Below are 22232 nucleotides of genomic sequence, written 5' to 3' on the forward strand. Positions count from 1 at the left end.
CAATGTCAAGGAATGGCAATAATCTATACAAAACCCCCTAACTTTATACTAATCCTATGGAAGGAAGTGTTTTGGCTCAGCTTCTGAACCAGGAGAGTGTTAGCCTCACTCCCTCTTCACTACTGTTGCTCTCAAAGCTCCCCCAGGCAGAGAGCTACATCTGGATCTTTAGCAATAGACTTTTTCTTTTGGGAATTGCTGTCCTCTCCAATATAGTAAGGTCTACATGATTGGTCCTTGACTTTGAATTTCTAGAGTTTAGGAGTATTTCATGTAACACGATGACTTCTGCCTCTGTGGAGTTTTTAAAGAGAACAAATCAGCTAAAGTTTAAGAAAATAAATGAGAATCAGGTTGGCATCTGTGTTATTTCAACACAATTTCATGTAACAGCAGTGGTGACAACTGGTCACAGCGATCAGCAAAGCTGGTCCACGATTTGGGGTGGACGCTTTGCAGGAAAGAAAGCGATTGCTTGCTGGTGTTGAAATTTGGAGTATGGTCCATGAAAAGAACTTAATCTAAATCAGAAGACCTGCATTCTAGGCACAGCACTGTTGCCTAACAAACTGTGACCTTGAGCAAGTCTTAAAAATAAAATGACCTGACTAGGTGGCATCTGAATTTAGAATCCTATTATTGTTATTGTTACTAAAAAGAAGTGCACCCATGTAATAAGAGGTTTTATGTTTAGAGGGAGTGGAGATAGCAACTTGTTAAAGAAATCAGTTAAGAGGGAAATTTTGCAGCTGAAGGGAACTTATTTTGGGGGAGGGGGCAGTCTTAATAACCAAGAGGCCTTTCCTAATCACTGTCAGAATGGAACTGTCCAGTTATAGAGCGCGGAAGTCTCTGAGCCCAGGAATGGTTAACAGAATGGTGAAGTGATGGAAATGATCCAGTTGTGTCTTTATTACGGAAACTTACTAAGAATATACATATTTCCAGGGAACCATGTTTGGAAGTGTGGGAACCCATGGCTGGACTTTTTTCACTGGTGAAACAAGGCAAAATGACTTTTCATTTAACATGAGTATTTCTGTTTCAGTATCAGTGAAAAGGAGCAAAAACATGCATAATTTAACAGACCAAATAGCAAAAAAATTATTTTGAATTGTGATTTAAAAATTTATAGCTAGGGCGCCTGGGTGGCTCAATTAAGCAACTGCCTTTGGCTCAGGTCATGATCCCGGAGTCCTGGAATGGAGTCCCACATCGAGCTCCTACCTCCATGGGGAGTCTGCTTCTCTCTCTGACCTTCTCCCCTCTCAGGCTCTCTCTCACTTTCTCTCTCTCAAATAAATAAAAAAATCTTTTTTAAAAAAAGTAAAAAAAAAAAAATTATAGCTAAATTGGTCCTTGGCCCCAATTAATGAACCCACAGTGTGAAGATCTATTCTGGGGAAGGCACTATGAATCTTCTCTTCTACCAATGTCCAGTGCTCCCAATAGTCACTGGACACAAGGAGTGCTCAGATGCTTTAAAAAATTTGGCAAATTGAGGTAACTTATCTATCAATGCAGCCCAGGGGTAGGGATTAGTTACAGTTGTTAAAACTGGAAAAGCTCCTTCTTTCAATATCTCAGTTTTATGGATAAAGAAAGCTAAGTATTACAAGTGGTTAATGTTAGAACTGGTTCTTTTATAATACATCACACTCTTAAACATTGGAAAGGATTACTATAGAAGTTGCTCAATAAATGTTTGCCTCTGAATAATCATGGTTCTGGGATATATTTGTCTTGTAATTCCCATCTATGAGAGCTGGTTTAAATCAGTGTTTCTCATTGAGAAGGGGAGGAGGGAGTCATGTGTAGTTCGAAAACAAAGCAGGTCTTTGTCTTACTGGTTTGGTTTGTTTTTAGTGAAGATGTTTACTTTATTTTGAATTTCAAATGACATTAAAAAGAGAACAGGAGATTTTTCTGTTTACTGAGGATTGGTGTACCTGTAAGAGAAATCATGTGTTAGCTTTCCAAATCTCTTTCCAGGATTTTGCTTCTGAGAATGAAAAATATATTTTTTTTCACTAGCTAGTTTTGTTTTGTTTTTTTTTTAGTTAAAAATGAAACTAAAAATGGGCGATTTAGGTTGTGAAATTAGTGGATGAGTCATCTAAGAATCAGTTTCCTTTTTGTAGCTAAGACAAAAAAGAATTACAGGTGGGAAGAACATATCAGCTTGTGTTCCTCAGCTGATGAATGTGAAACAGGGAAACTGAAGGACTCCATAAAAATCTGCTTTTTGCTTCTTTTCCTGGTTTTATTCATGCTAGGACCTGTATCCCCACTTTACATATGCCTTAGAATGCAAATAGTGTATGTCCTCCTTGTAAAGAATAAGGAGTTAACGATTCCTTTAGAATAGAGAACATCTAGAGAAGGACCAAAGCCATCATAAGCATATTCTAAACTACCATTGGAGCTAGACATCTTGACGCCATGACCCCCTGCTTTCAAGGAATAACACCTAAGTCCTTGTCTTTGTTCTAACTGGTTTCTGGATGCCTAAGAGGACACCTACACCAAACCAAAATCCTCAACAAAAACCTCCAACCCCAAGCAAAGACCAGACTCCCACCTTTCCTTTCTGAGGCTCCCAGACACTCCATCTGTATCCGCTCTATGTTTTCAGTAAACTCTGCTCTCACTCCCTGCTGGCTCACTTCAAGGACCCTCTTGGCTTATCCTATGGGACCCCATTCTGGCTCCTTGGACCTGGCCTGCCAGCATCAAAAGGGTAGAATGTGGTATGTCTACACTATGGAATATTATTTAGTCATAGAAAGGAATGAAGTACTGATACATGCTACAATATGGCTGAAATTTAAAAATATCAGGCTAAGTGAAAAAGCCACAAAAGGGTATCTCTTGTATGACTCTATATTTATGAAGTGTCCAGAAAGACAAATTCAAAGACAGAAACTAGATTAGTGGTAACTCCTGCTTCTTTGTGGACTGGGGAATGAGATGTTACTGCTAATGAATATGGGGTGTTTAATGGGTATGGGACTAGATAGTGTTGATATTTGCATAATATACTTAAAGTCACTTAATTGTACACTTTTAAATGAATTGTATTGTGTACTTTACAATTAATAAGGGAATCGCATCAGTGACATTTCATTGTATCAACCCTTCTGATCTATGATTTGTGAATAGGGCTAGGCTTTGGGATGAAAGTGCAGCCATTTTGCCTATAGTTAATGCTTTCTTTTAGTTTCTTTCCTTTTTATGATTTCTTTATTTATTTTAGAGAGGGAGGAAGGGCAGAGGGAGACAGTCTTAAACAGACTCCATGCTGAGCAGGGAGCCCAACATGGTATCAATCTCACAACATGGGACTGAGATCATGACCTGAGCTGAAACCAAGAGTTGGATGCTTAACCGACTGCCTCAGGCAGGTGCCCCTGAAGTTAATGATTTCTGTATCTATCTATCTATCTATTAATTATTTTATTATTATTATTATAAAAATGCAGTTTAAAAATTCTTATATATTATAACATGTTTTATATCTTAATTACATAACAGAAATAATTTATTTACTTATATATTTACATAACATATAATATCAAATATATTATTCCATAATATATAGGATATAATTATATAATAGTAATATGTAATTCTACAATATTATATGAATGCTTAGAAGTGGGGGTGGAGGGCCAGGGCTTATTTATAAATATTTCAGAGAAATTTCTGTTTCTTCTTCTGTAATCCTTTGCAGAGTTATAGATAAGAAACTGTCTTCTTACTTAAAAGTGAAAGTTATTAGAGGTCTTACACTTTCTTTTTAAACTCTCTCCATTCCCATCACTGATTTGAGAACTCTATCTATCTGTAGAGAAATCAATAGACTGATTAAAAACAGAGAAGTTTAGATCAAGCCTTCATTTATCTGGACTGCAAGTACTCCTGTGGGCGGAGTGACGGGAACACCCTCACCAGCCCTGCTGTGTTGGGGCTGCTGTTCGTTCTGCTTCTTAGTATGGCTCTTGGCCAGACCTGTTCTCTGATGTCCGTTTCTACGCCCCTTTAACAAAAGCCCATCCCCTGTTCACATAAGAAGTTTGTGTTTCTTGATTTCTTGGTGAACTGACTTTTTGACAACTACTGCACATTTAGTCAACACCTTGAGAAACACCTGTTTCAGGGCTGAGCTTGCCTGGGTGTCAGAGGTTACTCATATGTGTTTTGAAACCGGATATAAGAGAAAATTGGCTGCCCCCTTCTTGTGGTATGATTTTAGCAGTCTTTCCTCCTCCCTTATCTCCGAGATTATCTATTAGAAAAAAACCCAAATGGACGTTCTTGTTCTAGCAGCTATAATTAATTTTTTTCCCCAGACAAAATGATATTGACTGTTACTGGTTACACTTAAAAAATCCTCCAAAGATAGAGTGATCCTCTAAAAGAATATTTATTTTTATTTAAAAATATGATACATCAAAGTGAAGCAGTTACACTTTAAACAAATAATACATAAAACCTTTCCTTTGAATTCAGAGGGAGGGCGGCTTGCTTTAGTTCACGGTCACTCTGGATGCTAAGAATAAGAACCATTCTCATTTTCTTCCTCTGTGAGCCTCACATATAAAGATGAGAATTTTAGTTATAAGTGAATCTCTAGAGTTTTAATTTTATTCAGAAGCTAAAGTTTCCTCAGTACAGTACCTATTAATACCCATTCTTCATTTTGCTCTACATCTTGTGGAAGACCTGAATTCAGGGATGTACTTACATTTATTGAGTGTTATACATTGAGCTTTTTGTCCTCCCCGAATGTTGAAATCCTAACTTCCAATGTGATAGCATTACAAGTTGAGGCCTTTGAGAGGTAATTAGGTCATAAGGGTGGAGCCCTCATCAATGAGATTAGTACTCTTACAAAACGACTTCAAGAGAACCCTCTCACTCTCTTTCTAGCATGTGAATATACAAGTCTGCAACCCGGAGGACTGCTCTCATCAGAACGTGACCATGCTGGAACTTTGATCTTAGACTTCCAGCCTCTAGGCTGGAAGAAATAAATTTCTGTCATCTATGAGTCACCCAGTCTATAGTATTTTATTACAGGAGCTTGAACTGACAAATACTGACAAAAAAATTTGCTTCTTCAGGTCAACTCCAATATAGTTTTAAAATGATTTGTTTTCTTATCCCTCTGTGATGTCTCAGTATAATAATTGTTCTATGGATAACTTATTCACTTTGGGAATTTTGCTTACTGTTTTGTTCACATTCACAATACAAAATTTCTGACCAAATTTAAAATATTCAACAGAAATGAGCAAATATACAATAATTATTTATTACTAAGTAAGTAATAAACAACTGTGTTTAGACTGATAATGAAAATAAAAGCAACACAAATATGGTAGATCCTCATTTTCTAAAGAAATATATCTTTATTGACTTTTTCCATTTTCTTAAAAAGCAGTTAAAAAATTCATTCTTGAACTTGCATGCTGTTCAGTGTTATGGTGGTTGCCTCCTTATGAGACTGTCAGTGGAGCTGTGCTAAGTTTCCTTACGCACCACAGAAAATAATCATTGCTTTGATCCACTTTGACAGAAAAGAATCCAAGTTTCATTGGCTAGGGTATGCTTAGCTCTCTTGAAGAAGACCAGTTTAGTGGATTAATGTCTAATTTATATACAGTAATAAAGACAAACTTTGAATCTTTACAGATTAAATGCCCACTTTATACCATGGTGTAATTGTTTGAATCACTGGTGAGTGTACGGCATATAGATGTAGATGTACTAGATACGTCTATAAATAAAATAGTGCTTTATGGTAACAATATTCTTTGGCTGATTTAAATGCCTATAGTGGACTCTTTGAAAAGACTAAAATGAAAATGGCCCCACTATTATTGTCAATCTTAACACTGAGCTTGTGCGGAAGGTTCCTATACTGTTCACGGTTAGCATCTCCAGGTCCACGATATATTCTCTTGGTCCTGATAGCGACTTCACCAGCACAAGCATTGCACTTACAGGACTTGTTTGCTAAAATAAAAGAAAAAAGAGGGAGGGAGAGAATAATTTTTCTTGAACTGAAGTTTCTATTATTTAAGTGTATACCAAGTCCTATAAGAATTAGGGGAAGAATTTTGAGGGTAGGATAAAAGTCACTACTTAATTCCTTCTTGGTTTTGACCTTTCTTGGTTCTTTCCCCCTTGTCCACACATAGTCATTAGTTCCATGGTCCTGGGACCTGCTTTCTTGATAGTTCTGTGTTTTCTGTTCATCCCTCTCTGTTAATGTTTCTCTTCACTTTTACTGAGTAGTACCAGCCTTTTTAAAGACTGTAGTTCAGGTGAAAATCTGATAATTTTTTTGAGCAAGTAAAGAATGTTATTACCTTTCACTTCTTAGCATTATGCATTTGTTTACATTCTAGTAGCCAAAGAAATGTAAATATGTAAATAGTTAATTTCAATAGAAAATAGCAAATGCTAAGATACATGAGGTTATGTAGGATATACATAAAGAAGACACACAAAGGTAAAAAATACAGGGAAAAAGAGGAGGAACCTTGAAGCATTGAGGGGAGACTTTTTAATGTCTGAGGAGAGTCACCAAATATAATTGGAAGTTTTATAAAGAAGTATGTTCAGGAGAAACTCATTCATTTTGATGAAGAATGTAATGGGTACTGGAGAGTAGGTAAATTGGAGGAGCAGGCAGGCAGGCAGGCAGGCAAGCAGATGTGTGAATCTGAATGCCAGAGGAAAGCAGGGGTACAGACAGTGGGTTAGGATTTAACAGTTAATGTCCAATGGGTGGACATTTAAACCAGGGGAGAAAATGTATATGTGGTAAGACTGGAACTAAGAGAAGCCACTATTTAAGGAGTGGGCAGAGAAGAAGCCACTGAGGGAAGCTGAGAAGAAACAGATGATGAAGTGGGAAACAGACGAATGGCCAGCAGTATCCAAAAGAATAGTGAGGCTGAAGGAGACTGGAACTGAAAAATGCCCTCTGGAGGTGGCAGTATGGATGTTATTGGTGGCTTTTTTCAGAGCAACTTCAGTAGGGTAATGGGAACAGAATATTGAAGGGTGACTAGGAAGTAAGAATTCAAAGACTGTGTTTATAGGCTGTGTTTTAGGAAACTTGGGTGGGAAGGGAGAGGAGAGAGAGGGCAACATGTACAGGGAGGCAAGTTGAATACGTAGGAGGTAGATGGGAGTTTGATGGAAAAAAGTTCTAGAGGAGATGGAAGCAAGAATATAGGTGGTGAATTGGCCTTGATTGACAGAAGTAAAACCTCATCTTTGGAAAACTCAAGGGAGAAGGTAAGAAGGAGGACACATGAACCTAAATTTGTAGGGGATGAGTGGAAAGTTCAGGTAATTCATGTCTCTTGGCCTCAGCTGTTTCAGGAGAGTAGGAGGTGAGGCCACCTACTTAAAAGAAGGGTCCAAGCTGAAAGGATGTCCAGACTGAACTCACTTTCCTCTCTATACTGGCTCCTTCTTCCCTATCTTAATAAATGGCTCCATAATCATTTACTGTTGCTCATAACAGAAACTTATGTTGCTTTGGTGCTATCTTGGTGCCTCCTCTTCCTCCACCTCACCATAGCCAATGATTCACCAAGTCAGGTAGTTCTTCCTATATCTTCATAAATCTCTCCACTGTTTTTGGACTCACTGCTACTGCCGTAGTACCCCATTCTCTTGAACTACTAACTGGTCTCTTCATTTCTATTCTTGTCCCACTCCAATCCAGGCTCTGCAGTGTAGCCAGGCATCATTTTTTAACATGACAATCTGCCAGCCATTCCTCTACCTGAAACCGTAATATGATCTTTAAGGTATTCTGTGATCTGCACCCTGCTCATCTCTCCAGGATCCTCTCAAGCGACTCCACTGGCAGTACTCGGGGGTTTCAGACCAACTGGACTGCTTTTTACTCCTTCCATTTGCTAGTCTTCAACTGCCGGTCTTCAGCTTAAGTCCACTTTTTCAGAGGGTTCAGGACCGCTTCTATCTTCTTAGCAGTTGACTGGGTAGGCACTCATGAACACTTGCAACAATGTAATATTCAGCATACTTGAGAGCACTTGCTCAGTGTCTTGGCCATGAGCTCCAATGGGACAGGGATTGGCTTGGTTTTATTCACTGTTGTATCTCTAGGACCCAGCATGGTGCTTGACCCTTGAAGGTAATAGTAATACCTTGAAGGCACTAGTTGAATTAATTCAATCATTTAAAAATATTTTTTGAACAACTGCTCTGTGCCAGCTATATTTCTTGGGCTGAGTATAGAAGAGTGAACAGACAGTCTGCTTTCATTATACCCACACTGTAGACCATACAAGAAAATAGGCTCAATAAGGCATAGATACTGGGTGGTACGGATGGGCAAAATGGTATTCTACCTTCAGTTTTATGTACTACTTCTTTACACTATATCCTCTTTTCTAAGGAAAAAGGTTTTCTCAGTATTCTCCTAAAAGGAATATAAATAAAATCCTATATTCTATAGATCCTTCAAAGATCATGTCCAGTATCATGACCATCAAGAAACAATCTTTAACTGTTCCAGCCAACATTAATTATTTGATGTCTTGGACCATGGAACTAAACAAACACAAAAATGCTCCCTTTCTCCCCCCATAGATGTTAACTTTTGCCACATGTAATATTTAAAGCTCTTTAAAGTAAGGAAATATATATTACATGCACCTGGCATGGGACTGAGCATACAGTAGGAGCTTAATTAAGGTCTGATTGTTGATTTTAATTCATCAAATACCCTCTACACAAGTGGATTTTCAGTAGAAAAATTTTGTATGATTTAACCCAACTACTTTTTCAATTATATGATAAGAAATAATCTTAAAATGACTTTTTATTTCAAATACTTTAATATTTAACTCTGGGATTAGCAAAATTGCCAAAGTTTTATATCATTCATGGAAAAAGATTTTATGTGAGAAAAACACTGTGAGAATTTATACTTGAAAATATCTAGTCGATAAATGCACTGATATGAATCATAAAACTTTTAAAAGTGCTATGTTTATTGCAAGGAAAATAAAATGCTGGAACTTTGCTTAACTGTTTGTTGATTATGCTAGTAATTTTATTTTCTTAAATAATAGCTAAAAGTTCAAAGTGGAAAACTTTTTAAAAAAGATTTTGAGATGAACCTATTTTATTGCTATGGGTTACAAATAATGTTATTTGTTTGAGCTAGAATTATTAAACTGGAATTATCTGAACTGCATCAAATTCATTTAGAGTAAACTTCTTACAAATATCTAGTATATCTCAAATTTAAAGCATCAAATGTTAAAGAAGTTTATTCTTAGCTATTAGAAAAAAAGAACAGTAATAAATTTTGGGTTGGATTTTTCTCTTCAGAAGTTGGTCATGAGAAATTAATCATTTCTAATTTACTGGCAAAGAAGCAGAATCACATAATTCTGGAGTTGGAAGGGAACTTAATATATCAAAGAATGGGATAAACATGTAAACATTAAAAATCTGTAAACTTTACCACAAGGATGAATTTCCCAATTTATTTTTCATGTTCTTAAAATGAAATATTGACTTTAAAATTTGATTAAAAATGAAAAGTGCCCAAAGGAGTTTTGAGAAAATTATAACTTGATGAATAACATCCTTAGGGTGAAACAGTTACCGGAACCCTGCAAACTGCTTGGTGGGGTGCCATCATTTGCACATGAAGTGGTGAGCCCTATTTAAAATATGTCAGGATTTTCACCTAAAATGACCTTGCTGAGATGTTGCCTGGGGCCTGGAAGGCTGAGGCACTGGAGTCAGAGAGATCTGCTTGGAAGCCCTTAGAGGGATGAGGGGGTACAAGAGCCAGTTTAAAGGAAGAGAGGCAGGGGCAAGTGGAAGCAAAGATAACCATGAAGAAAGAAACGGCAGAATTGAGAGAAAGATTTCATATAGGCAATGAAAGAAATGGAAAACTCAAAGGTGACCTCACATTGTCTGCCTGGAAGTTTGCAAGAAGGCTGCAACTATTGGCATATTTGGCGCCAGGGGTTGGGGTCATTGCTCAGAGGCTTCTAGGATTCGGTTTTGTTGTGAATGTAAATCATCTTGCAGATGTAACAACAAGGAATTTATGGTTTTTGAAAAGCTCTCCAGGCATTATTTTTTTCTATGTACAATGAAAGAACTATCACTGATTTGTGGTATCTATTTGGAGTATGTATGTGTGTAGGCTTGTGTTCTACTGGTCACACACAACTCCATTAGAGCCTTCAACTTGGTATCTGAGTGACTTTAGAGAAGCTACTAAATATGTGTCTCATTGTTCTGCAAAAATGGAGAAGAAGTAACAGTATCTATCTGACAGTGTTACCAGGAGGATCCAGTGAGATAATGCACACAAACTCCTTAAATGTTAGCTTTCCTTCCAAGTGAATACTGCCAAACCACAGCAAACTTGCACCTGTCCCAACAGCTACGGCTGCCCTCAGGGTACTACTCACTCTTAGGTAGAACTCTCCATTTTCATTTCCAGATTTAATCCGAAAAGTATTGATGGTGTTGGCATAAATGGTTGTGGCCTGTATCTGGAAGATGTCTGACGGCACAGACCTATCCGATCGGATGCTCATGTACTTGTAGACTATAGACTGGGGAAGTTCTCGGCACAGCGCACTTGAGACTGGGCAAACACATCGGCTGCAGAGAAAAACAAAAGTATTTCCCAGTTTAGTGTGGTAAGATCAGAAGCTTCTCACTTTCAAAAGCTCTGATTTTTCTTACTTCTCTGATGTTAGAACATAGGGATCTTGACAAGGATTTCGCGGGTAGCAACGGAAGCCACCATGGTAATTCCAACACATTTCATCTTCCCGACATTCATTTGTGGTCTCACACTCATTTATGTCTGTAAACACATAAGATTAAAGAATTTACTGATGTGAGAAAATTGTATAATACTTCGCAGCTTCACTTCTTGTGCTGTGCTTCCCTTGGGCCGTGTAATCTAGTCCCAGAGCATCAAGTCTCCACCCGCATCCTTGCTTACCAAAACCACACCTCGAGGCTTTACCTTTCTGGGAAGCTCCTGAGTCAGTCAAATGCCCTCTCCTTTGGTTTTGCTTGCTGCTTTCCCAGTGAGAAGGCCCTCCTCACCCTAATGATAAAAATCTCATCTAACCAGCACACTTCAAGGCCAAATTGAGAAGCCTCTTCTTTCCTCAGCCTTCTAACCCTCCAGGCAGAATTTATTCTAATCGTTCAGTGCACTTATCCATCTCTTATTTAAGTCCATTTTATCTTATAATTAACTATTACCATATCTATATTCTTAACTAAATTATAATCTCCCCACCGGCAAGAATTGTTGTCTTTCACTTTTATATAAGGTCTGTCAATGGCTAATGTCTGGCTTTGAATTCAACAGATGAACAATAGGTGCTTGATAAAAAGATCATAAAATGATACATATACACAAATCTGCTTGGAATGACTCAGCTACATCTGTCCTCAATTAAATGCAACTAACTCAGGTCCTACTCAGTCTCACGTCTAAAAGCACATTAAACTTAGCCCAGATCCCCCAATCAACCTGAATCTGTCTGGATCTGTTGCACCTTAAGTGGCATAGCTATTTAGAGACAGTGTGGAAGAAGGTGAATTAAAGAAGGGCCTGTGGTGAGAGGCAAGCCAGGAAAAGGCAGTGCAAGTAAGCCAGAAAGGGAGACAGTCCCAGAAAAAGAGGGCTGTGAGAAGGCCAGGCTGGATACAGACTGGTTTGGGACTTGGGAATTAGGAACCTCCAGATGATATCTGAGAGAACACTTCCACTAGAGAGCCATTATATTTACTATTACAACAGCAGCAATGAAAACTATATTAATATTCACATCCCTGGCTATGTCTACCTCCCTTTACATTTGAATAATGATTTAAATTTTATCCATTATAAGGCTTTTCTGAATCTTTCTGCTTCAGTTAACCAGACACTTTCGTTCATTTATTTACTCATTTCATACGTGATTTGCCAAATCCCTGCTGCAAGCCAGGAAAGGGCTAGCTGCTGGGGTTAAATCTGTTTTTCCTATCAGAATTCTCATACCCCATGTTCTTTTTGGGGGGGCCTTTAATGCTCTCTTCTTTGCATTATTGAAATCTGCATGTTTGTCTTAACCTTCTCATTAGCTTATAAACCCCTTTAGGGCAGGACTATGGTATCCATCTTTACATCCCCTTATCACCAAGCACTAATGCACTCAGGGGCACCTGGCTTTTAAGAAATATGAAATGAACTGTGGCGCCTGAGTGGCTCAGTGGGTTAAGGCCTCTGCCTTCGGCTCAGGTCATGATCCCAGAGTACTGGGATCGAGCCCCGCATCGGGCTCTCTGCTCCGCGGGAAGCCTGTTTCCTCTTCTCTCTCTGCCTGCTTCTCTGCCTACTTGTGATTTCCCTGCCTGTCAAATAAATAAATAAAATCTTTAAAAAAAAAAAAAAGAAATATGAAATGAACTAAGTTGCTCTTCACACAAATCATGTAGACATAGGTGAGAGAGATATTATCTCTACTTGACATGGAGGAAAAACAAATAAGGGTTAAATAAGTGGCTCAAGTTCAAACAGGTAGTAACAGGCATCTTTCCACTGTAAGATAGTACATCTTCTAAATGAAAATAATTCCATGCCTTTTCTTCAGAGGAAAAAAAAATTCTTTTAGTTTCCAAACTGGCCAAAACTATCTGGAACCTAAGAGGAGACTGGAAAATTTCCGAGAGTTTCCAACGGTCAGTTATACAAAGTGTCTTCTTTTGGACTGGCTATGGCTAAAGAAAGAATTTAGATCCCTTAGAAGAAATCGTAATTGACTTGTCCTTTCAATATTCTTGACTTCTCTGAAAAATAAAGATGCTGTTAGCTACAAGTTAAACTAAGACTGGTTTGTGATATAGAGACCAAGAATGGCAAAAGGAAACGTTATGTAATAATTTCATTGATTACTTCCATTAATTTAGAGCCTCGCATAATCAATATCTTAATCCTTCTGGAATGTTTTTCAGGAATTATCAATAGTATTAAAATATTTTATGAATGTGCATCTGTGTGTATATATATTCTCTGTTTCTGTTTCTCTGTCTCCTTCTCTGTGTCCCCCTTCCACCCAAACACACAGAGTTTTCATTTTTGCAAGGTTGTGGAAATGAGCACAGTTATTTCATCCTCAAAATAAGCCTTTTGGTTTTACTTTAGTCTATGAATGAGTTTGGGAAGAGATAATTTTAGTGGAGAAAACCAATTGCTTTGTACCTTAAAAGAATGTTAAGTCTCTCTCATAAAAATGTTTTGGCTTAACTAAACATTCTGGAGCTGCATAGCTTCAAGATATGACACTCATGAATCCCTTATTTGCAATTCCAGTGCATTTTACTCCTTTAATTGTAATGGATACGTTTCCATACACATAGAGTAGGCAGGTAAGATTCTACTGTATGTTAATTTACTTCTGTCTTTTGCTGAGTACCAAATCCACTTATGATCAGAAACACAGAGACATTTATTTGAAGGACTCCAGGGAAACGGGTTAAGATATCCCATTGGCTAACATTTTCCTCCATGTAATATTCATTTTAAAGGTTTCAGGCTCAGAAAATAAAATCACTGGAATGCAATGTTTTTCCACAATTAGCATTAGAGTCTCTAGGACCCTGGAAAGGGGTATAAAGGTGTTCATTGTGCAATGAATGGCATTCTGATTATGCTCATACTTAGTGGTTGGAGTCTAGTTGAATGATCATATGCATACTATAAAATCCCAGGTCCTGGGTGTTTCTCTGAGTTAATATTCTCCTGTAAAATCATGATGTAGACTGAGAATCCCTAATGTTTCCTTTCCTTGATTTTTTTCCTTTCTTAAAGGATTTTACTACCATTGTAATGTCTTTTCTCAGTTTTGATTAAAGGGGACTTTCTAGGGCAGATTTGCTACTAATCACTTGTGTTGCTAAGTAAGTTTTATGAAAACACCTTGGATTATAAGGCTTTATAGTTTACAAATAATTTTTATGTATGTTATCTCATTTCATGCTCACAACTCCCTTTTCCAAATGAGAAAGTTGAGGCTTAGAGATGTTTGATAATTTGTTCAAGATTATACAGCTAGAAGGTGGTACAGCTAGGACTCAAAAAAAAATTTTTCTGTCTTAAAGTTCAGTCATTTCCCCCACTCTTTCACTGCTTTATGTAAATGTAAGTGTCTATTCTAGCTTTTCTAGGATTAACTATACTTTTGATTTTAACTGAGCAAATTTTCCCTCTTAAAAAAATTTGAAACTACATGTAGCATTGAGGTATGTAGGTATGAAGACCACCTGAATGTTTATTTTAAAACTGGATCCTAGGATATTAGCTATTTTTGGATCAATAGTTTTTTGGTGAAGAATTTAAGCACATTTAAATACACATGAGGCTGATTTTCTCAGCACCTAAATTACTACCTAGTTTATAATCTTGGTGTTTAAGAGGATATGAGACTGGTTTGAGGTTTGCCTAACCCGCATATTAATTTTATTCTCTAGACTCAAACTCATGGTGAAATATTTTAATAATTTAATCTTTTTTTTTTTAAAGATTTATTTATTTATTTATTTGAGAGAGAGAGACAGTGAGAGAGAGCATGAGAGGGGAGAAGGTCAGAGAGCGAAGCAGACTCCCCATGGAGCTGGGAGCCTGATGTGGGACTCGATCCCGGGACTCCAGGATCACGCCCTGAGCCGAAGGCAGTCGTCCAACCAACTGCGCCACCCAGGCGTCCCTAATTTAATCTTTTTGGTCAGGTGATTAGAAGATGTGTATGATAGAGATTACGTAGGCTATATAGAAGAGGTATCAATATTTTATTAAATTTTTTTGTACTTTAAGAAAGAAAAACAATTACTTTAAGTTTTAAGAAGTCAGTGTTGAGGTGCCTGGTAGCTCAGTTGGTTAAGCGACCGCCTTTGGCTTGGGTCATGATCCTGGAGTCCTGGGATCGAGTCCTGCATAGGGCGCCCTGCTCCTCAGGGAGTCTGCTTCTCCCTCTGACCCTCCCCCTTCTCATGCTTGCATGCGCGCACTCTCTCTCAAATAAATACATAAATAAATCTTTTAAAAAGTCAGTGTTAACTGAATAATTCCCTTTTTATGAGATGTGCATATTGTAATATGAACAAAGGAAAAAAGAGCTCAGATTTTATTCAAGAGAGAAAAAATGAAAGTCTATGGAAGAGAATCTTAAAAGTTTCTCACTGTTTTTTCTGGTTAAAAATGAACACTTAACAGATATGAAAACAATAAACTCACCCTGACAGGTTCTACTTCTCACCACTTGGTATCCCTGGGGGCACATACATGAGAATTTCCCAGGTTCATTGACACACTGATACTGACACAGGTAGCTTGAGGTTCTGCATTCATCAATGTCTATTGAATCAGACAAGAGCAGGGACACAGAGTTGAAAAGCTTACAGGTCACTACTTTGGTAATAATTTTAAAGATAAAGTAAGAGGGTAAAAATATTGCAAACTCGAAAACAGAAATATAATACTTTGTAAGATGCTTGAGGGAAAATTCTATAATATCAGCTCATTTCCTCTAGAACTTCACCACACAAAGAGTTTTTTTTTTTTACCATCAGTTTTAGTCAATCACTGATGAATGTTTGGCAAATCTTGGACCTAACCATACCAACTGAGCAGACTGAATGAATTGGGAATTAAGGGGAAGAATGCTTTGCATTTCTCAATTGGTGATGTCCTTGTAGTTTGCTCAGATGTGCAGAGGCAGCTGTCCAGAGCCAGTCCCTTTTGGATTTGAGTATAGTGGCATGATATGAGGCCTCCCTGGGTGGGGTATGACCTTCGTGGCCCCAAGTAAAGCTGGGAGGAAGTCAGAGACCTCAAATGTCAATGACACCCCCCTCAGGATGTCTTGTGCCTTCTGAATTGCACAGTGGAACATGCATGGGCAATGGACTCTGAAGGTCATCCTTCCAATTAAATGGCCCTCTTTTTACTCATGTGGAAAGTGAAACCGAGGCAACTTAAGAAATGTGTCCAAGTCACACAGTGGCAGGAGGAAGACTAGAGGACAGGCCTCTTGGTTCATATTCTAACGTTTTTGACATGCGATTATCTCTCTTCAAATTTAAATGTGCATACCAGCCACCTGGGATTCTTGTTAAATGCAGCATCTGACTCAGTAGGTCTGGTCTGGGGCCTGACATCTGTATTTCTCCCAAGTAGAGACAAGGAGGTGTCAGTGCCGCTGGCCATCAGATCACTTTGAGAAACAAGACACTGGAACACCCCCTCTAATTATTAGACTCAGCCTACATCTAATACTTCAATTATTTTGTTCCTTCTCCTTTCTCTTTATAACATGCTAAAAAGGCAATGTTATAATTGAACTTAATTATCTGGATTTTAAAATAGAATTTCCATGGTGAAAAATTTGTTTTCATAAACAGGTACAAAATTGGATAAAGCAACAGCAATTATACAGATTGAACTGTTATTACAAATTATTTGGAAAATATTTTACCTTCACAGTTAAGCCTGTCACTGCTCAGCTCATATCCTTGATTGCACTGACAGATGAATGAGCCGAGAATGTTGTAGCATTGCTGAGCACATTGATTGCTAGCATCACATTCATTTATATCTGAAAGGAAACATTATATACATTTATATATCTATGTCTTAAAACATATCCTTGATTTTTTGTACTTATGTCATCTAATGATAAGTGAATGATTCCTGGGTTGGATTCTTTGCCCTGCAGAAGCTCACTGGAGAATATCCACTCAGGTTTCATATTTGTTGGAATAACTTCAAACGTCTGTCATGTACTTCTTTTAGAAATACCAGAATATTTCTTTCTGGGAATGACAGTTAGTTTTGTGTTTGATGAATCTTTCCAAAAGAATTTAATGATTCTAATAAATATACATTCCAGTATCTATTTTCTTTTTATTGTTGTTCAGACGCGAAGTGCCAAGTCTATAAATAATTGATAGAAGACATTCATATTGATACAGTCTCTCAGCATGCTGTGGTGAAGATTTATCTGTGCTATTTATTACTTTTTAAATGGGTTCTGTTAAATTCCATTACAATTATAACATAAGCCGTTGAGACCCATACAGAGTTTTGCAATGCTCTAAGGCACTGAAAATATTGTGAAAAGGCATTTTTCCTGCACTAGATTCTTTCCATGTCATGCCAATCCTAAAACTGTGTGCTATGACACTGCATTCTGAAAGGGGAGAAGCAGCATGTAAAAATCAGATGCACTTTCAGTGAAAATTTATGTACTTGGACTTACAATAACCCATTGGCACCTTCAGCATTTATATCACACACTGTTGACTAATTAGTGTGTGTATATCAATTGATCTGTAGTTTTTTATATCTTTGATACACCCACAGAGGATAACTAACACCAAGGTTAACAAAGTTTTCCATTCACATCTTGATGTGTTTTAAGAAACAGATTCGTTATTGTCTTTTCAGCTTTACGTAGGGAAGATAATACCAGTTCACTCAAGAGCACAGAAAACTGGAAATATTGCAACATGCCCTGATGTTTGTTTTGAAGACAGAAATCAGTCACTATGGCAGTTTCCCCAAATCTTACCTACGCAGGTATAGTTGTTTGCGGCCAACTGAAATCCAGGACTGCACTGGCAATAAAATGATCCTGGTGTGTTCACACATCTTTGGTGGCAATATGGAGGGATGGTGCATTCATCTATGTCTAGATTATCAGGCACACAAAGAGAACCACGTTATTGACTATCCACAGCTGTTAGCTCTTTAGTTCTCACTGGAACATTATTTAGAAAACCTAGCTGGAGAAAAATCTCATTTTCAAGGTAATTCTCTCCCTCTCTTTCTAAATTAGGGTTTGCTTTTAAAAAATATATTTTGGTTTGCATTTTGCAGTTGAGTGAGATGTTAAAAACAAAGACTTCATAAAACTGGTTGAGTGGGTTGAGATTTAAAGACAGAAAAACAATGAAGACTATCTCATATATATATATATATATATATATATGAATATGTATGTCAGTTTGGGGATCTAAAAGATTATCTGTAATTACAGAAGGGAAAAAGGGACTATGGAAGAATCAACGGATGTAGCATAAAACTAAGAGAAAGGAGGCATGGCCTGCCGCTCAGCTGGTGACGTTGGCCAAATAATATAAACATTTGGCTTCTTGGTTTTTTTCTTTTGTAAAATGTGGATAGTAATGCTTGCTATGTGTATCTTACGACATTTCTGTGAGAACCAAATGAAAGAACACTGTGGAAGGAGGAGGATGCTAAACAAATTACCTCTTGAGAGTGCCCTCTGACACTCTGGTGAAATGTTCCAGGCCGTGTTCTTCTCAGATAAATATTTCCAACTATAAAATGGTCAGTTGAGAATGTGTGGAGTAGGATCAACATCTTAGAAGCATAATAAAATTTCATTAACTCTACACTTTGTGACAACTCTAACATGGTGTGTGTAACTTAAAATAACAATCATGCATCTACAGAGTAAGACAGCAGGGACACTACCTTATGGTAAAAAATGAAAACAAAACAATACTTTATGCTGAGTCCCTCTGACTGAAACTATGCTCAAGTGACCTCAGGGTAACCTGGGATGACTCTTTGTTCTGGCACTTCCTAGCATGGTCTTAACCTCTCAGAGCTTCTATTTCCTCTTCTGTAAGTGGTAACCCAACAGTGTGGTAGACTTTTGGGGAGGATAACATGAAATTATATAGACAAACTTCCTCGTAAAAAACAGGTAAAAATAAATGGCAGCTATTATTAATAGACTGCCAAATATATTTGATTTCACTTCAATATTGAAATAAAAGGTAATGACATTGGCATGGCTTTCCACCTCATTTATTGAGGTGTCTGCTCAGATGTCATCTCAGGGAGGCCACCTCTGTCCATCCATATGAAATGGCTTCTTCAGTCGCATCTGTCCTTTTTTACTGCTTTGTAACCATTTTTTCTTTCTCTGTAGCCACTGACACTCCTTCCCATTGTGTTATGTGTTTATTTGCTTCTTGTCTCCCTCACTATAATGCTTGGCAAATAATACCTGTCTCCTCTTTAGGTGAAGGTAGGAAATTTTTTGTCTGTTCACTGCTGTGTGCTTAATACCTGGAACAGGGTCTGGCATAGTAGGTGCTCAATAAACATCAGTTGAGTGAGTGTAGACTTTATACTAATTAAGACCAATTTTAGCATAGTTCTTCCTACTACCCAGTACTATAGCCAGTTGCCAGTATTGACAGCTAATTTGTATAAATGGTCCCTTTTAACAGTTCCGTGAAGAGCGTGATTCTGTAAAATGTAGGCCCAGCACTTAGAATAGTATCTGGTACACAGTAAGCGCTCAGTAAATACTTGATGAATAAATGATGCCTGTCTTCTCAACCAGTGAACATCCAGTGAATCATTGTTATTTCCAAGCACTGTGTTTGGCACTATAGTTTTATAATGATGATAAATACATACAGTACATATTATTGCATGGAATGATAAGATCAACGGTAGAAAGCTATACAAGGGACAGAAAGCACCATTCTGCTCAAGGTGTGATCTGCTGACTACTGTTGGTCCATGTACTATTTGGACCAGTCTGCAACAAATAACTACAGAAATTGAGGATATGTTTAGGAATAGCCATTTGTGTTACCACAACATTTTTACTGTACTGTATAATAGTATTGACCAGCAACAGACTGAAAATTTAAAAAAAATAAAAGAAAGAAAGACTCATTTAGATTTGAGAAGTAGTGAGGTAGAGGAGGGAGTAACTAATCACGGCTGGGTAAATCATGGAAGACTACCGAGAGGAAGTGACCCTGAGCTGGGATTTGGAAACTGAATAGGAGTTTGCCAGGGCTTCATGTTCCTGGTGCTGAAAGATTTTATGTAGAGGCACTAAAGTGTGAAACTGTGTGATGTATGTGGGGAACTATAACTAGTGGACAAGCCTGCAGTGTAATATTCTGGGGGGAGAAATGTGTCAATACAACAGAGCTGGGCAAGAATCTGATGGAAGAAGACCTTAGACGTTCTGTTGATGATGTGGATTTGGTTCTGTGGGTGAGGGGAACAGCAGGGATGCCACATAATTAGATCTGAATTTAAGAACATTTCCTCCTGCTCTATCATATAGGGCTATGGTCATACATTTTACTCCCTTTAATTGCTCCCATAGTAGGTTGAGTTAGTTCTTTTTCTGTACTTTTTACACCCTCAATTGTTTATTTTCCTGACTAATCCTTCAGGCAAAACTTTGGTGCCTGTGGTGTTTTCTACACAGTCTTCTCCTAAATCACAGCTTCAGTCACACAAGGCCTGGGCCTTCCTCAGAGGCTGAGCATTTGCCCCAGTACCTGGACAAAGCCCTGTGGTGAGCAGAACTGGGACAGGGCCCATGACGGGCTCAGTGTTGACATTCTTGACATCGACAGTGAACGTTCTCAGGCGAAAATTAATGCTAGCTTCCTGTCCCCACACTCTTATCCTCTGTTCCAAAGAGGAAATAAAGACTCCTCACTGATGTATGTTAAAAGGTGGTATGTAAATTGCTATTAATATCATATAGATAGAATTGACACAGGGAGTCAGTAAGAAAGTTTTACTCCTATTGCAGGATGAACCTCTTGACTGAACTTAGAACACATTTACTTTTTACTGTTCACTTCTCATTTGCCAGTCAATCTCCTCACAGTGTGTTCTTCCAGTCATTAAAAAATGCACAGAGCAGGGCACCAGGGTGGCTCAGTGGGTTAAAGCCTCTGCTTTCGGCTCGGGTCATGATCCCAGGGTCCTGGGATCAAGGCCCTCATTGGGCTCTCTGTTCAGCGGGAAGCCTGCTTCCTCCTCTCTCTCTGCCTGCCTCTCTGCCTACTTGTGATCTCTGTCTGTCAGATAAATAAAATCTTAAAAAAAAAAAAAATGCACAGAGCATCTACTTGGCAGGCACTTTTCAGGTTCTGGGGAAACAGTAGTGACATAAACCAGACCTGACCCCCGCCCTCAGGTAGCTCAAGTAGAGCTCTCAAGTGGAGGCACGTGATGGACTTGGCTTTGCCTTCCCAGGACTGCACCCATGTGCAACATAATGAATATTTTGTATGTGTCTGTCAACTCGTCACACAATGATAGTACACAGCTCTTCTACCCAGGACTCGTCGCGGCTCTAAGCACTCCCACGCATGAGCTCCTGAGTATGTAAGTCATTTGTCCAAAGCCTCAACACGAGTCAGGAGTAGAGCTTGGATTTGAACCTCACCATGTGCCCTATAAGCTATGCTGTTTTATGAACTAGTGAATGAAGGTCACATAATCAATGTTGTGGTGCTACAGCCTCCAAACAGCTAATTTAAAATTATTTTCTTGGTTGCTTTTGTGATCCCATTCATACTCCAAATTTTTGCTTTTGCTTAGTCTAACATGTAGGCAACACTCTGATATCCAACATATGCTCACCCTTTAAAGCTAGCTCTTTCTTGTTAATGTGGAAAATGGACCAGGAGTCAATGAAAGAATAATCAGTTGTTAGCTATCCCTCTCCAAATAAATAGGAATGCTTTGTTCTGAATGACTGAGGTTTAAACAAGTAAGAAGTCAAGAACAGGATCTGGGTTACTGCTCTGCTGTACTTACCTACACACTGCTCTCCTCGCTTCTGGTACCCCGGGAGGCACTGACAGGTGAAGGAGCCTCGTAAATTGATGCACACTTGGTCAGTTCTGCAGTTGTGAGTCCCTGCAGTGCACTCGTCTATATCTGGTAAAGATAGCCAGCACAGAGCTTGAGTTGGTTGTGCAGATGTTACTATTCCTCCATTTAAAAAAACCCAAAGGAGTATAGTTGACACATAAGTGACATTAGTCTCAGGTGTACAAACATAGTGGTTCGACAACTCCATACAATACCTCATACTCACCGCAAGTCTAGCTGCCATCTGTCATGATACAATTGCAGTACCATTAACTACCTTCCCTCTGTTGAATTGTCATCATACTTTTTCTTAAAGAAAGTTTTTACTTTATTCTTAAAACAATACTCTGTAATTTTATTATATTAGACATGTTTAAAATAATAAATGATTTCAAGTGTTCAGAAAATAATTTCATAGGAGCCATGCTAACATTAGCCATGCCTGCTTTGGCTCACTTCATTT

At 38.1% G+C, this 22232-nt stretch overlaps 1 protein-coding gene across 3 annotated transcripts in view; it reads right to left on the reverse strand.

Moving 5' to 3' along the window:
- Positions 1-5391: 5391 nt before the first annotated feature.
- Positions 5392-22232, reverse strand: part of EFEMP1 (EGF containing fibulin extracellular matrix protein 1) — a 57121-nt gene continuing 40280 nt past the window's right edge. For all 3 annotated transcript variants that reach the window (XM_044263995.1, XM_044263994.1, XM_044263996.1), the window contains 7 exons: positions 21713-21835; positions 17661-17780; positions 16566-16685; positions 15326-15445; positions 10777-10900; positions 10497-10692; positions 5392-6021 (listed from right to left, as the gene is read on the reverse strand). In XM_044263995.1, coding sequence (XP_044119930.1) covers positions 5860-6021; positions 10497-10692; positions 10777-10900; positions 15326-15445; positions 16566-16685; positions 17661-17780; positions 21713-21835 — 965 coding nt within the window. In that variant the 3' untranslated portion in view covers positions 5392-5859. The remainder of the gene's footprint in view (positions 6022-10496; positions 10693-10776; positions 10901-15325; positions 15446-16565; positions 16686-17660; positions 17781-21712; positions 21836-22232) is intronic.

The sequence above is a fragment of the Neovison vison genome, chromosome 8 (genome assembly GCF_020171115.1).
Source record: "Neovison vison isolate M4711 chromosome 8, ASM_NN_V1, whole genome shotgun sequence".
Taxonomy (NCBI): domain Eukaryota; kingdom Metazoa; phylum Chordata; class Mammalia; order Carnivora; family Mustelidae; genus Neogale; species Neogale vison.